Source organism: Papaver somniferum, chromosome 8, assembly GCF_003573695.1.
Source record: "Papaver somniferum cultivar HN1 chromosome 8, ASM357369v1, whole genome shotgun sequence".
Classification (NCBI taxonomy): domain Eukaryota; kingdom Viridiplantae; phylum Streptophyta; class Magnoliopsida; order Ranunculales; family Papaveraceae; genus Papaver; species Papaver somniferum.
Window position 1 is genome coordinate 146065823 of NC_039365.1, and position 14735 is coordinate 146080557.

General features: G+C 34.8%; 1 protein-coding gene across 1 annotated transcript; it reads right to left on the reverse strand.

Moving 5' to 3' along the window:
- Positions 1-753: 753 nt before the first annotated feature.
- Positions 754-4261, reverse strand: LOC113306151 (zinc finger BED domain-containing protein DAYSLEEPER-like). Its single transcript, XM_026555123.1, has 4 exons — positions 3511-4261; positions 2837-3318; positions 1032-1580; positions 754-852 (listed from the first exon to the last, which is right to left on the reverse strand). The coding sequence occupies exons 1-4, from the start codon at positions 4259-4261 to the stop codon at positions 754-756; spliced, it is 1881 nt and encodes a 626-aa protein (XP_026410908.1).
- Positions 4262-14735: the final 10474 nt, after the last annotated feature.

Consider the following 14735-nt stretch of genomic DNA (forward strand, 5'->3'; position numbering starts at 1 on the left):
TGGGTGTTGGGTAGAAATAACAAGAAAATGAGAATTTTCTCACTTAAGATACTGTTAACTCAAAACAGCATTAGGCCGACATCGAGATGTCATAATTAATACAATTCAACTAGAAGAAAGAACTCACACTTCAGTACTTATTTCTACACAAGTAAATTACTATTGAAACGTGTCAATCTCCAAAAACTAGGCAATGTTGGAGAAAAAGGAGCTGGGCAACAGATTATCTCATCAGTGCCATCAAAGCAGAACCTATAAAGTTCAGTTTACTACAAACGAGAATTCACTCTAGCATACATACTCAATAATGAATACAGAAGTACATTAGAATAAGTGAATAACCAGTCATATATTAGGTTCCATCAATTGCATAGAGCTTAAAGATACTACTTACTTCTCTGTGTATTGGGTGTAAGAACCCTAACTACAATTTACTCCATATACAAATTGGTTTCCTAGATCTGATTTAGGCACTGCGAACTGTAAAGCAATTCTGACTTCAAGCTACATGGCACTTGATTACAACAACATGATAAAATAGAAATCCTTGCACCGAAGGAGAACCAACAAATGTTGATTAAGAGGTCTCAGTACACTTACTGATGGAAATATACATATGGTTATACTATATTGTAAGAAACTGAAAACAGCAGAGACTTGACAAATGTAGGAGAATCAATGTAGAAAAGTTGTATACCTGACTCTAAGACGTCATCCTCCTTCTCTTCAGCTCCAAATGTAGATGGATCCATATCAATCGGTGTTCTTAACCAGTTTTGTAGGAGAATCAATGCTTCCACAGTTCGGGGTTTTAAAGAACTTCGGAAATGACCAAGTATTCGCTTTCCAGTACTGAAAGCAGATTCACTTGCAACTGAAGAGACGTGAATAGCAAGTATATCTCTTGTTATAAGTGATAGAATATCAAATCTTGCAGCATTGCTTTTCCACCAAGTGAGTATATCAAACTTCGAACCATTTTTGTTGTCTTTTGTTGGTGAGTAAATCTGTTCCGATAAGTATCTTTCCACCTCTGATTTGTCAACATCCTCCGTTATAGATAACTGGGTTTTACGTTCTTCTCTATGGGCCTTATGTCTTCTCTTTCTATGTGACGTAGAACTAGAACTACAACTCTCTTGACTAGGACTACCACCAGTATCAACTACGGACTCCGACGAGGCTAACACACTTCCTACACCTATATATTCTGCCTTATAAGCTGTGAATAATTCATTAAAATCCTCTTTCACTTCATCTAACCAATTGTTTACCAATCTTTGTTTCATCCAAGGAATATCATGCACAATCAGGTCTTCTAGTATTACTTGCAGTCCACGTTCTTTTTCTCTTGGGTCAAGAAGCACAACAATAAACAATAAAGGATTCATGTTCTTATGCTCACCCCAATACTTGTTGTATTTAAGTAACATCTTCTCACCCATATGGCTTAAGTGAGGATCATGATGAGCTTTTTGCCATTCATTTAACTCTCCACGTACATCACAAATTTCCCCCAAAAATGTATGCAAAGTGACATACGTAGAACCAGAAAACTCAACAGTGGCTTCAAAAAATACCTGTAGAAACAGTTTTAATTGTTATAGAAACTTCATATACAGATCATATTAACTCGTAAGCAACACAACAAGCTACTCAAAATATTCTTAGAAAATGTTTACAGATGGCTAAATATTATGAACTAAGAAATATAAAAACTACTGAAACTAAATTAGGCTACAACTAGTATACAGGGACTAAAAGAGTGCACACCGAAATGGAATCACTGAAATTAAAAATTGCAACTAATATACAGGACTAAAATGCAGTTATCTAAGTGAAATTAAAAAGCAAAGCAATAGCTGTTCTTTACCACTAGTATGAACAGGCACAAGTTGACTCTTTAAAACAATACACAAAAAAACTAAAAATAAGGAATATAATTAAAGTACTAAAGTTTAGGGATTACTAAAGATACTAGTGGTACTATCATTATCAGTACAAGATAGAGGAGATATCCGAACATGATTATAAAGACCAGGTCTAGGTTGGCAAAGGTTACTATTTTTTAGATTTTTATGTGTTCCTGTTTCTACAATCTTAATTAGGAACACAATTATACAAGAATGGCAGAATGCACTGGATAAAAATCAAATACAGCTCGTATCGAACATCACAACTACTATAAACAAATTAAATACAAAGCTTCCCCTGCTAAATTTTCAATTTGATTTCTACAATCCAGAGCTTCCCCAATAATTCATTTCAGTGCTTTGTTGAAGATCAAAAACAGGAAGTGTAACAATACATATAACTAACATCTTCATTAATATCAAGTTTAGGGATTACTAAAGATACTAGTGGTACCACCACCTTAAGTTGCAAGTTATGCACCCCATTTAGGGATTACAATTCAAAGTTGATAAAACAAAACTTGATCACTGACTCGGGGCGTGTATCAATATTTTTTGTGAATAAGATTTCATTAGATAGAATTAAGGCCCATGAAAAATCTGACCTACAAAGGTAGTAGAGCCATCTATCTATTAAAAGTTTTTGCATAATACAAGCTAGAGGATTGTGTGTCCAATCCAATTTGGAGTTAACAATTTTAGCGAATTTTGTTAAGGACTCTGCAATGACATTTCCTATCCTAGGAACAAAAAAAGAATCCAAAAAGTTTGCATTCACGTCTCAGGAACTTGTTGCTGGGAGATAATTAATTAGAGTATCCATGTGACCGAAATGAACGTTCCACCATAGTTGGTTTCATAGTATAAACTAAACTAATATAATTAAAGTACTAAAGTTTAGGGATTACTAAAGTTTAAAATACCTGTAGAAACTGAACTAGGACTCGAGCATTAGCCCAGTCATACTTTTCAGGAGCATGCACGCGAGGCTTTTTCTTCTTGGCTTTTCTTCGACCAGATAAGGGAACTTCATCAACATCAGAATCAGAAGAACTGGATTCTATTTCATCAAGAAAATCAGTACTGTCAATATCATCAACATTAACACCCATTACTGATTCATCGGGAATATCGAAGATAAACCTCTCACGAAATGATTTATCAGATCGTTCTAGCCTTATAAAGACTTTTTCGTATTTTTCTGCTGCATCCAACATCAAGTAAATGGAGTTCCATCTTGTTTTCACGTCTAACACTAATCCCTTTTTGTATTCCATTCTTTCAAGAAATAAGGCATCTAAGAATTTCTTCATTCTAGCAGGAGAGGCCGTGACGTATTTAACCACCGACCTGATTCTGCTCACTGAAGTATGATATTTCTTCAACCCATCCTTAACAACTAAAGCTAATACGTGGGCAACACACCTTACATGTAAATGTTTACCTCCTACAATTGACGATCCCCAACTTACAACTTTCTCTTGGACATATTCAATTGCTTTTTTATTTGCAGATGCATTATCGAGCGTGATGGTGAACACTCTCTCAAGACCTCACTCTATCAAACATTTCTCCAATGCTCTTCCAATATGCTCACCTCCATGACTAGTAATTTGACAGAAACATATTATTCTTTTGTGTAACTTCCAGTGGTCATCGATGAAGTGGGCAGTAACTACCATGTAGTTGTAGTTCTGAATGGATGTCCATGTATCGGTTGTGAGACAAACTCTAAACTTGTTCGACTTGAAATAGTTCACCAAATTGGCTTTTTCACTCAAAAACAGTCCACAGATATCACGATAGACGGTCATCCGCGATGGAAGTTTGAACCTCAGCTCAAGATATCTACAAAATGCTATAAATCCTTCTCCTTCAACCATTCGGAAAGACTGTTCATCTGTGATAATGAACTTTATCAAGGCTCTCCTACATCCATCTTGACAGAACGTAACCCCAACTGTTTGTTGCTGATCTCCCAGATTGCTAGGCTGACCGAGAGAGTCCAACTGCGCAGCTTCTAGTGACTCCATATACTTCCGACACTTGGTCAAATGCCAGTTCAAATTTGATGTGCCATACTTCTTACCACCAGCCCTACATTTACCACCTTCACAGTAGTTACATTTCCCCAATTTAATACCAGCTTCATCAACACTCTTTTGGAAATGCTCCCACACCGAAGATGTTCTGTTCCCCTTCATACTTTCCCTGACCTCAGGTTGAGAAGATGGTGGAGGTGGAGGTGGCGGAGATATAACAACACTGACCCTTTGTTGCACAGATTGATATGAATCTTGAGAGGGAATAGGAGGTCTCGTTGACATCAATTCTGTAATCTCAACCATGTTTCCCACACTAAGCCTGCACAAAATTAAGGACAGAAAAGAATAAGAACCTAAATTGTTCAAAACCAGAATCAAATTAATAATCAACAAATTCCTATGAGAAATTTCATCAATCAGTTAACATGCATGTTAATTTCTCAAATAATTTCTTCAAATACTAAACAACTGAAGAGCAGCAATTTCTTTTAAAGACATAGGTTCAAAGTCAAATAATCAAAATCTTACTGAAATTGTTTGAAATATTGAAAATGTATACATTTAAAGACATGGGTTTTAGCTAGAAATCATGAAGATCCAATTTATCAATCAGTTTACAAATGACCAAATCCCTAATTTCTGATCGACAGAGACAACTAAATCAATCACAGAACCAAAATACAACATCTAATGAGATTTTCAAATGAGAATATGAAAACAATAAGAACTGCAGAAATGGATTTCTAGTTTTGTACCTTGACAAGAAGTTTCAAGTAGATATCATCGGATTTTGGTGCTATCCTTTTGGTTCTCTTGCTTTTTAAAATAGAAAATCTAATTAACACATCAACACCTTAATGAAAGCCTAATCCAAAAGAACAGATCGAAACCCAAATCAAAACACAAATTGAAAGCTTTAAACACTTACATCTTCAGATCGAAACCCCCAAAACCTCAAACTGCACTTGCAGCCTGAAACCCTAAATTCTCTTCTGCAGAGATAAGAAAGTGGATTGAGATGAGCAAAAAATAGATTCAAACACATAACAATACACAAATCGAACACACAAATCACTTACATCTTCAGCTTCAGATCGAAACCCAGACTTCACTTCGCTACTGCAGAGACGAGGAGATGAAATGGTTCGAATGAAAAGAGAGAAATGTTTCGAATGAAAAGAGATGAAATGGTTCGATAGAAAGTAAAATCCATTCAAGGGTTACTTTGTCTTTTACCCCTAATATGTTTTAAAATAACAAAAAAATAGGCAGGAGGAGAAAACAATACAAGGGTTACTTTGTCTTTTCAGTATTAGACGGGTAGACGGGTAGGGTAGGGTAATTTCGTGCTTTACCCGTCATCCTACCCATTTAACGGCGGGTAAAAAAATCTCTAACCGTCACCCTACCCGCCAAATAATGGGTAGGATAGGATAAGGTTACAACACTGGCGGGTAGGGTATGATTGGCGGGTATGGATAGGGTATGTGCACCCCTAGCCGCTCCTGTTCATGCTAACTCGCGCTTTGCCATAGACTGTCTTATTACGAAAAGACCAATGCTGTCCGCACCATTTTGCGGGTAGCTATCCCGCTCAAGCGGCTTTTTTACTGTTAGATCACACTAAAACCCAGATCTAACAGCCTTGAATCCTTTCCTGAAAATAGTGGATCCTTTGCTGAAAATGGTGGGTCCTTTCCTGAATGTGAATCTAACCGTTGATTTGATTATCTAACGGTAAAGAAGTTCGCTTGAACGGGTTAATTTTCCGCAAAACGATGCGGAATACCATTTATCTTACAAAAAATGACTAATTTATCCAAGGTATATTCCAATTTTGATTTTTGATCTTTTAATATTTATTTTGGTGCTTAAAGGCTCAAGCCAAGTTCCAAAAGCGAATACTACTGTTACTGGACTGTACTGTACTGTATTATGGAATAAGGACAATGCGGCAAGATCATTTCTTGGTGGAATTCGATTATACACTTGGAAATCCATGGTACACTATTGGTACACAAAAGAAGAGGGTCATTTGAATGGAGTGGTGGAAGAACCCACAATTGTATAGCGGGTTTGACGACGGACCTACCGGTTTCAATTTGATTGATTGATGGAACAAGTAAAAAGAACCCCCCCTGAAACAATCCAATCTACTAGATTCTTCATTTCGTAATTATTTTGAACAGTCTCGATTCTGGACTTTGGTGAAACTACAAATAATGATGTTGGTATAGAAATATCTTTGGCATGGTAGTGAAAGTTGTGGTCTCTTCATTTTAAGGAATTTTTGTGTAGCAAGCAAACTGTTGAGAGAAACTAAAAATCTCATTAGAGTACTGTTACTGCCAACCGGAGTTTGTCCTTGTGCATCTTTTAGCTACCACGGTGTTGTTGGGAGAAACTTAGATATGTCATAATGTTCGCAAACTTAGATATGTCTTAAGTATGGCCTAATTGTTAACACTGGTTCTCTCTTCTAGCATTTGCTCGTACTTGAACTAGCAGCGAGATGGTAGTGTTGAATGGTTCAGCGCTAGAAAAATCAACTTTTCGCTGAATGGTTCAGCGTTGAGAGATTTATTTTTTAATCTGACGTCTGAGATTTAAATCCTTGAACCAAACAATGGTAGGCGGTGGTCCTAGCTGACGTGGACTGGTAATCTAGCTCCTAGATTAGCACTCCCATAGGATTTAGGAGGTAGTCCTAGCTGACGTGGACTGCTAATCTAGTTGCTAGATTAGTACATCATAGGACTTAGCCTAAACAAACCCAACCAGCTAGACCAGCCTCACTGTTGTTCTAACCACCATCTCAACAACATGATTCCTGTTTTACTCGAAAACGGAAAAAATAGGGGATCAAATATTTTCTAGTGGGAGTCGATTTTCTATCTCTCACCCTCATTATGGATGAGATTTTTAGGTTTCGTTAGATCGACAATTAATTTGTTTTCAAAAGACGAAAAGTAATTTGGAAAGGAAAAATACGATACGTATAGGTTGGTTTTGGAAAATCATAAGGTTAGAACCTTACAAGTTAAAAACTGGGTCTGTAATTTCATGGTTTTCACTCATTGTTAAGCCACTTGCTCAAAATAAAATCACGAAATTTTTCTCGAGATATTTCTGAGAGGTGTTAAACAATTGCATCTTGTTTTTCTCTGCATACCAGGACACTCCCATAATTTTTGAACTATAGAAAACACTAGAATGTAACTTGTCGTATGACATAATAAATATCCAAATTTTTGGGATTCAATTTAGAATAGTGACTTAAAATTCACGTGTATCTCTTAAGATATATCTCTTAACTTAAAGTTGGTCATGCTAAACCAGACTATACTCTTGTAACCAAAATTTTGTTGTATGGTCTAAAATTTACCTCATAATCCAGAACCAGCCACTGTAATTTTAAATTTTGCTTTGTGATCCCCGCGAAACAATGTACCGCTAAGTGATATACATTAGCCAGCGGGCATAGTCGACATTAGAACTTAATTTCCAGCCCCGACTCCCAAATTACATCATATGGCCTTGTTTTATGTTTTAGTATTTTGATCATATTTTGACCCCGCAAACCTAATTCACATGTGACTCATTGTTTGCTTTGTGACTAAGAATTTGCACCGCAGCTTAAAACCTCGTTGTATTTCAAAATCTTCACAATGGCTTAATCTCAGCTCTCCGTCGTGATTCAATTCGATTCTCGTGACTCAAAATGTGTGGGAGTCCAAAAGTTCAAATAGAAACCTAGTATATAACTAAAAATATAATAATAAATGTGTCAACAAGTGAAAATGAGAGGTATCATATATACTACCAATTTTTTCGTTTGATAGGAGTATGAACCCGCATTTTACTTTCAACGATCATCATGCGAAAAGGTAAAAAACATAAACACAAGAATTTTGCTTACGAGGAAAAATGCACTGGCAAAAAACCTCGGGACCTCGTCAAGCTTTGTACACCACACTGTATTAAAATTTTACAAATACTAGCCTACTACCAGATTTCAGACTAGGGTGTAGTTGAAAATGAATTAACCCTCCAAGCAAGTCAGCTGGATTCGTGTTCCTTAAGTCTCTTGAACCTCGCAGGATGCTGCCCACTTGATTCCACTAGCTGGCGTCATTTACATCCTAAGAGTTGCTTCAACCTCAGTGAAGACTTTTGATACCAATCTGTCTCTAATAGACAAGTCAATTTGATTTCCCTTTTGATATGTTTCAATCTAGGTTTAGAAATTTATTTGCAGTAGACAAAGTCCAACAAACCTCACGAATTCGAAACATTTATACTCAATTAGCTGAGAAGCCTGGATTACTAACCACCTCTCAAGAACAATCCAAACAAATCAAAGAAGAGTTTAGATATCCATTTTGAGAAATCACAAAGTCTACGTTGAAGAAAACTTTGTAATTTTTGTGTGTATCATTCTTGATCCAAGATTACGAAAACATCAAAGATCAATAAGAACAAGATTCGATAAACGAACTATCAGGATAGTCTGCACGGGCTTCACGAATTCCTAAGTGAAGTATTCAAAGTTGTAACCTAACGACCTTTCACAAAAGGTTTTAGATGACAACTCCATCTTAACAACTAGGATATAAGAGTTTCGTGGATTGAGAAATCCAGTTACAAGAGTCTCTCTATTTATATATTTTCAAGGATTTGGGTAGCTTTGAATTAAGCTAAGATAACTTGAAATCTAAGCAAACACTTTCTCAGTTCAGATGAAATTCTTATTAAAAATTCATGTAAGCATATGAGAAGTCTTCCTTGAAATTATACAGAAGAATATGCACTATGGTCTAGGTTTTGGAATCGTGCATAATAATGTTTCATAACGGCTAAGTAGCTTTTGAATTTACAAGCACATAGTGGTTTTCAATAACACTCAAGTCTAATCAGTGATCCACAATCACAAATTCGTTTTTGAATAAAGTTGTCTTAGAAGTGTCTAGGAAAATCGTAGAAAAATCGAACATAATCATATAAAGTAGTTCGTAACTTCTGCTAATACTGCCACTGGACATGTTCGCAAACCGGGTTTGCAAACCTTTGAAAGTCCGGGAAGTTCGCGAAAGTAAAACGGTAAGGGTTTGAAAACCTAGCTAATTCTAAATTTCAGATGTAAAGGACTCGAAAACTGGGTTTGCGGACCTGTACAGGTATATTTACCTATCGCCAAGCAGTTCTTTTTCTCACGTGATTAATTTGCAACATTCTCATTAGCCATGGACAGTATGAACTGTTGCTTGGGAAATTTCCAAATGATCAACTTGAGACAAAAATAGTTTGTAAATGATAAATTATTCTAACTAAAATTGATATGGATCTAGAACATCCATTGCTTGAATCGTATTTCGAGAGTAAAACCAAGACAAAATTGAACTCGATATTTATTTTTTGCATATTAATTCAGCTAAAATCATACGACACAGTCTCATAAGATAGAACGGTAAATGTCATGAGTAAAGGTAACCCTCCGCGAATTCTGAGACTAAATCCTAGTCCATAATCCTGGTGTGGAACTATCGTAGGTCCAGATATTTTTTATTTTACAATCAGAATAATTTAGTACTAAGAAATAAAATCCAATAAATAATATTTACAAAACAGTTTAAATGGTTACAACCAAAAATCAAGTACACGTAACATTGACAATATTAAAATATCGATGCACAAATCCCCGTGATGAATCATATTTCTTCATTACTTCCGGTGATATGTCAACCTTCGCATACCTCTTTATTAATAAAGTTCTCGCTAATATATTCGTTTGTTCTTCAGTCTTCAATCTTCGAGGGTTATTAAATAATTTCTGATACTCAACTATCGTACTTTAATCCTAATCCGAGACTTGATTAATAGTAGATTAGAAATCAAGATATAGTTTTATACATCTAACATTGACAACATGCTTGAGATAGCAAGACTTACAAGTTCGACCAACCAATGCTCTAACAACAGGCATTTCACAGTTGATTTGTATTGGAAACAAATTTACCAAACTTAACATATTGGTTTAATGTCATTTAGATTTCTAAATGGAAGGTTTTAAGGTTTTGTTAGATCAACAATTAATTTTTTTTTCAAAAGACCAAAGATAATTAAAAATAAATTATGTGGTTAACCCAACAAGTTCATAAATTGGGTCTATACTTTTATGGTTTTCGCGCTCTGTTAAGCTACTTGTCCCAACAAAAGAAAAAACGAGATTTTTCTGGAGATTTTTTAGATACAGGTGTAGAATAATTGCATCTTATTTCTCTTTGGAAAAGAGGACGCTCACATAATTTTTTGAATTATAGAAAATATTGGGATGTAACTTGTGTCGTATTGCACAGTAAATATCCAAATTCTTAGAATTCAATTTAGTATAATGAATTAAAATTATTCTTGTATCTCTTAAGGTCTATATCTTAACGTAAAGTTGGTCATGCGAACACAGATTATACGCTCAAAACCAAAAATCTATCTTGTGGTCTAAAATTTGCCTCGTAATCCAGAACCAAACACTGCGATTTTAAATCTTGCTATGTGATTCTCGCGAAACAATATTTTTTTTAAGTGATCTAAATTATCCGGCTGACATAGTTGACATTAGAGTTCAAATCCGGGCCTCGACTCCGAACTTACATCATATCGCTCCGTTTTAGTACTTCGATCTAATTTATTTCTTATGACTCAAAATTTGCGGGAACTCCAAATTTCAAAATAAAGTTGTTATAGATAATTAACGATATAGTAATTAATGTGTAAACAAGCATTTTATAGTTGGTAGATTGAGATGATACACGTAAATAATACTTTATATTACATATGATATTAGACGTAAATAATACACGTAAATAATACTTTACATCTAAAATTTTTTTAACATAAATGAACAGATTGATTTGATGTCATTCAGATTTCTAAATGGACGATTTTAAGGTTTCGTTAGATTATCAGTAATTTCTTTTCTAAAAGACCAAAATAATTAAAAAAGAAAGAAAAGTATTTATAAGTTGGCCGTGGCAAATCAAGTGGTTAGAACCCTACAAATTAGAAATTGGGTCATTAATTCTATGTCCTTCGCACATTGTTGAGCCACTTGCCCAAATTCTTCTCGAAATTTTTCTGTTAGGTGTAAAAATATTACATATGATTTCTCTTTGCAAATTAGGACGCTAGCATAGTTATTGAATCATTGGAAAAACTAAGTTGTAACTTGTTTCATATGACATAATAAATATCCAAATTTCTGCAATTTAATTTAGAATAGTGACTTAAAATTTGTCATATCTTAACGTAAAGTTGGTCATGCCAACCCAAGTTATATCTGTGTAATCAAAAAAAAAATTTATGGTATGAAAGTTGCCTCGTGATCCAGAACCAGCCGCTGTGATTTTAAATTTTGTTATGTGATTCTCGTGAAATAATATTCTTTTACGTGATCTAAGTTATCCGGCTGATATGATTGATCTTAGAGCCCAATTTCCTACCTCAACTCCTAAATTACATCGCCCCGCTTTAGTATTTTGATCCTGTGTTTTACCCCATGAATCTAATTCACGAGTCACTCAAGGTTTGCCTTGTGACTAAAAATTTACATTGCAATCTAAAACCTCTTTGTGTATCAAAATATTCGCAGTGTCTTAATCTCAGCTTTCCCTTGTGATCCAATTTGTTTCTTATAACTCAAGATTTGTGGGGAAGTCCAAAATATCGATATATCGTAGTGTCATTATGACCCTAAATGCACTAGAACGATGCAAGCTACGAACATATTAATATAGAAGATGCTATCAGAGAGATTGGTTGAAATATGTATAGTTGGGAAGAAACATATCAAGGTCATATCGATAATGTCAACATAATCAGTGGAAGCGGAAGAAATAATTAGCATCAGGTTTTGTGGAGAAGAAATGGTAACTTGTCCAGGAGTGTCCCAAAGGATGGCGCGAATGAAGGATGAAAATTAAAACTATGAAGAAGGCAGTACGAGCTTGGTTCCGGGAGGTTTGAACAAATTAAATACCACTAATGTTAATACTTGCTGATCCTCAAGTTAATTAACCAATTTGGGCATGTAAATGATAACTCATAGTCTAATATCTTTAATACATATAGCGTGTTCGTTTTAAGGAATTGAGATAATTGGAATCGAATTCTTAGGGAATGCTTCAAATTTCTTAAACCGAACGAGGTAAATGAATTCTACCGAATTAAGCATTTTAATTCCTAAGAATCCAATTACCTCTAGAATGATAGATTCCCATTGCCAGTGATGGAGCCAAGACGTCTGTGTGGAGGGGTCAAACCTCTTTCAAAAGTCTACCTATTTAATCCCATGTCAGGGGAAAATACCAATTGTGCCATCTTATTAGCCCTCACAAGTTACTAAAATTTCTAAGGGAAAAATATCGTTTGGTCCTTTTTTAGGTGGGTCCATGTCTGTTTAGTCCTTTGGTCAAACGCCTTTAATGTTTGGTCCATAATTATTTAAAAATATTTAAATGGACAAAAATACCCTTCCATGTTATTTTTTTGTAGCAGTTCATTCTTCAAAATGAAGTCCTGTTAATTTCTACTTATTTTTTCAGAAATCACTTAAAAAACAGAGTTCATTCCAGAAAATGAACTCCATATAAAACCTAAAAAAACAGAGTTCATTCCAGAAATGAACTCCATATAAAAACTTAAAAAAACAGAGTTCATTCCAGAAATGAACTCCATATAAAAACCTAAAAAAAACAGAGTTCATTCCAGAAATGAACTCCATATAAAAACCTAATAAAACAGAGTTCGTTCCAGAAATGAGCTCCATATAAAAACCTAAAAAAACAGACTTCATTGCAGAAATGAAGTCCATATAAAAACCTAAAAAAACAGACTTCATTCCAGAAATGAAGTCCATATAAAAACCTATATAAACCAGAGTTCATTCCAGAAATGAAGTCCATATAAAAACCTAAAAATACAGACTTCATTCCATAAATGAAGTCCATATAAAACCTATATAAACCAGAGTTCATTCCAGAAATGAACTCCATATAAAAACCTAAAAAAACGGACTTCATTCCAGAAATGAAGTCCGTATAAAAACCTATACAAACTAGAGTTAATTCCAGAAATGAAGTCCATATAAAAACCTAAAAACACAGACTTCATTCCAGAAATGAAGTCTATATAAAAACCTATATAAACCAGACTTCATTTCTGGAATGAACTCCATGTAAAAACATCAGCAGCATCATCTTCATCTTCAACAACAACAGCAACATCAAAGAACTTCATCAAAATTCATCGTCGTCATTCATCTTCAACAACAGCAACAACAAAAAACGACGAAAAACACCCAAATCTTCATCTTCTTCATCGATTTCAACAACATCATATTCATCGACGTTTTCAATATCATCTTCATCGTCGGCTTCAACAGAAACAACAACATCATCGTCTTCATCTTCTTCTTTATCAAAACGACAACAGAAAAAACCCTAAAAAACAGAGTTCATCTTCATCTTCAACACAAGCAGCAGCAACAACATGAGATCGTCGTCGTCTTCATCAAGTAGATCGGGTTCGTCTTCAACACCAAATCATCAAGAAAAAAAGAAGAGAGAAAAGTAGATCTGAAAAAGAAAAGAAGATGAGAGAGAAAGTAAATCTGAGAATGAGATATTTTCTAGTAATTTTGGTATATATGTGGTCACCCTAGGACCAAACCATTATTTTCTAGGACCAAACAATAACATAAGGGTATTTCTGCCACCACACAATGAAAATTACATCATCCATGACATCACCCTAGGACCAAACCATAATTTTTAGGACCAAACTATAATATATTTTCCCAAATAGGACCAAACAGACACATGACTGAGTCAACTGGACTAGACTCTCTCTAATATGTTATTCCTAGGACCATATGGTATTTCCTACAATTTCTAAAAAACCAAGCTATTTAGCACTGAATTGGGAAAACAAGTGGGGTCTAGGGACCCCATTTGTCCCTGTGTGCATCCGTCCCTGTCCATTGTAATGGTCCAATAGTGCAATGTAATTTGATCTCGGGATAAAAACAGAGCTAATTGAAATATGAATTATTAGGATTCAAATTAAATTCTTTGAAATCCAATTCCGGATTACCGGTAATTAAATTGTTAGCTTTCCAATTCTCCAAACCAAAGAGATATCAAGTTTCTTCTTTGCCAAAGTAAGAAGAGGAAAATAGAATACCAACTAGGAACAGAACGAAAAAGAAAATAGTCCTTGCATGTCCAATTTACGTGGAAAAGAAATAATACAAAACGATAACCAAGTACACAATGTTTCATGTTCATAGTCTTGTCTTGTTTAATGATATTGTTGTTACTACACATTTATGCATTATTTGCTTAAAAATAATAATAATGTATTATACACATTTTGTACGTATTCAAACACAAGTCAACAAGACTACGTAAGACATTCAAGACTCGTCGACCATAAACAATGAGCGGCCACCGGTACAGTTCCTCCAATTTTGTGATTTTTATTTACGCACATACCACGAACATACATTTTGAATTATGAACGTCCCATGATCAATTCTAAATTAAGTTGCATTTGTCGTTCATACAAGAACATAAAAATTGATGTTTAACCTAAGTACACTGAATATGCTTAGTCCGACTATGTGCACTTTTCACACAACACAACGTCACGGTATATTCATTGGATTTTCTTCTCATGAGATTACCAACTAAACCCTCCCAAGTACTTAATTAGTGAAAATGCT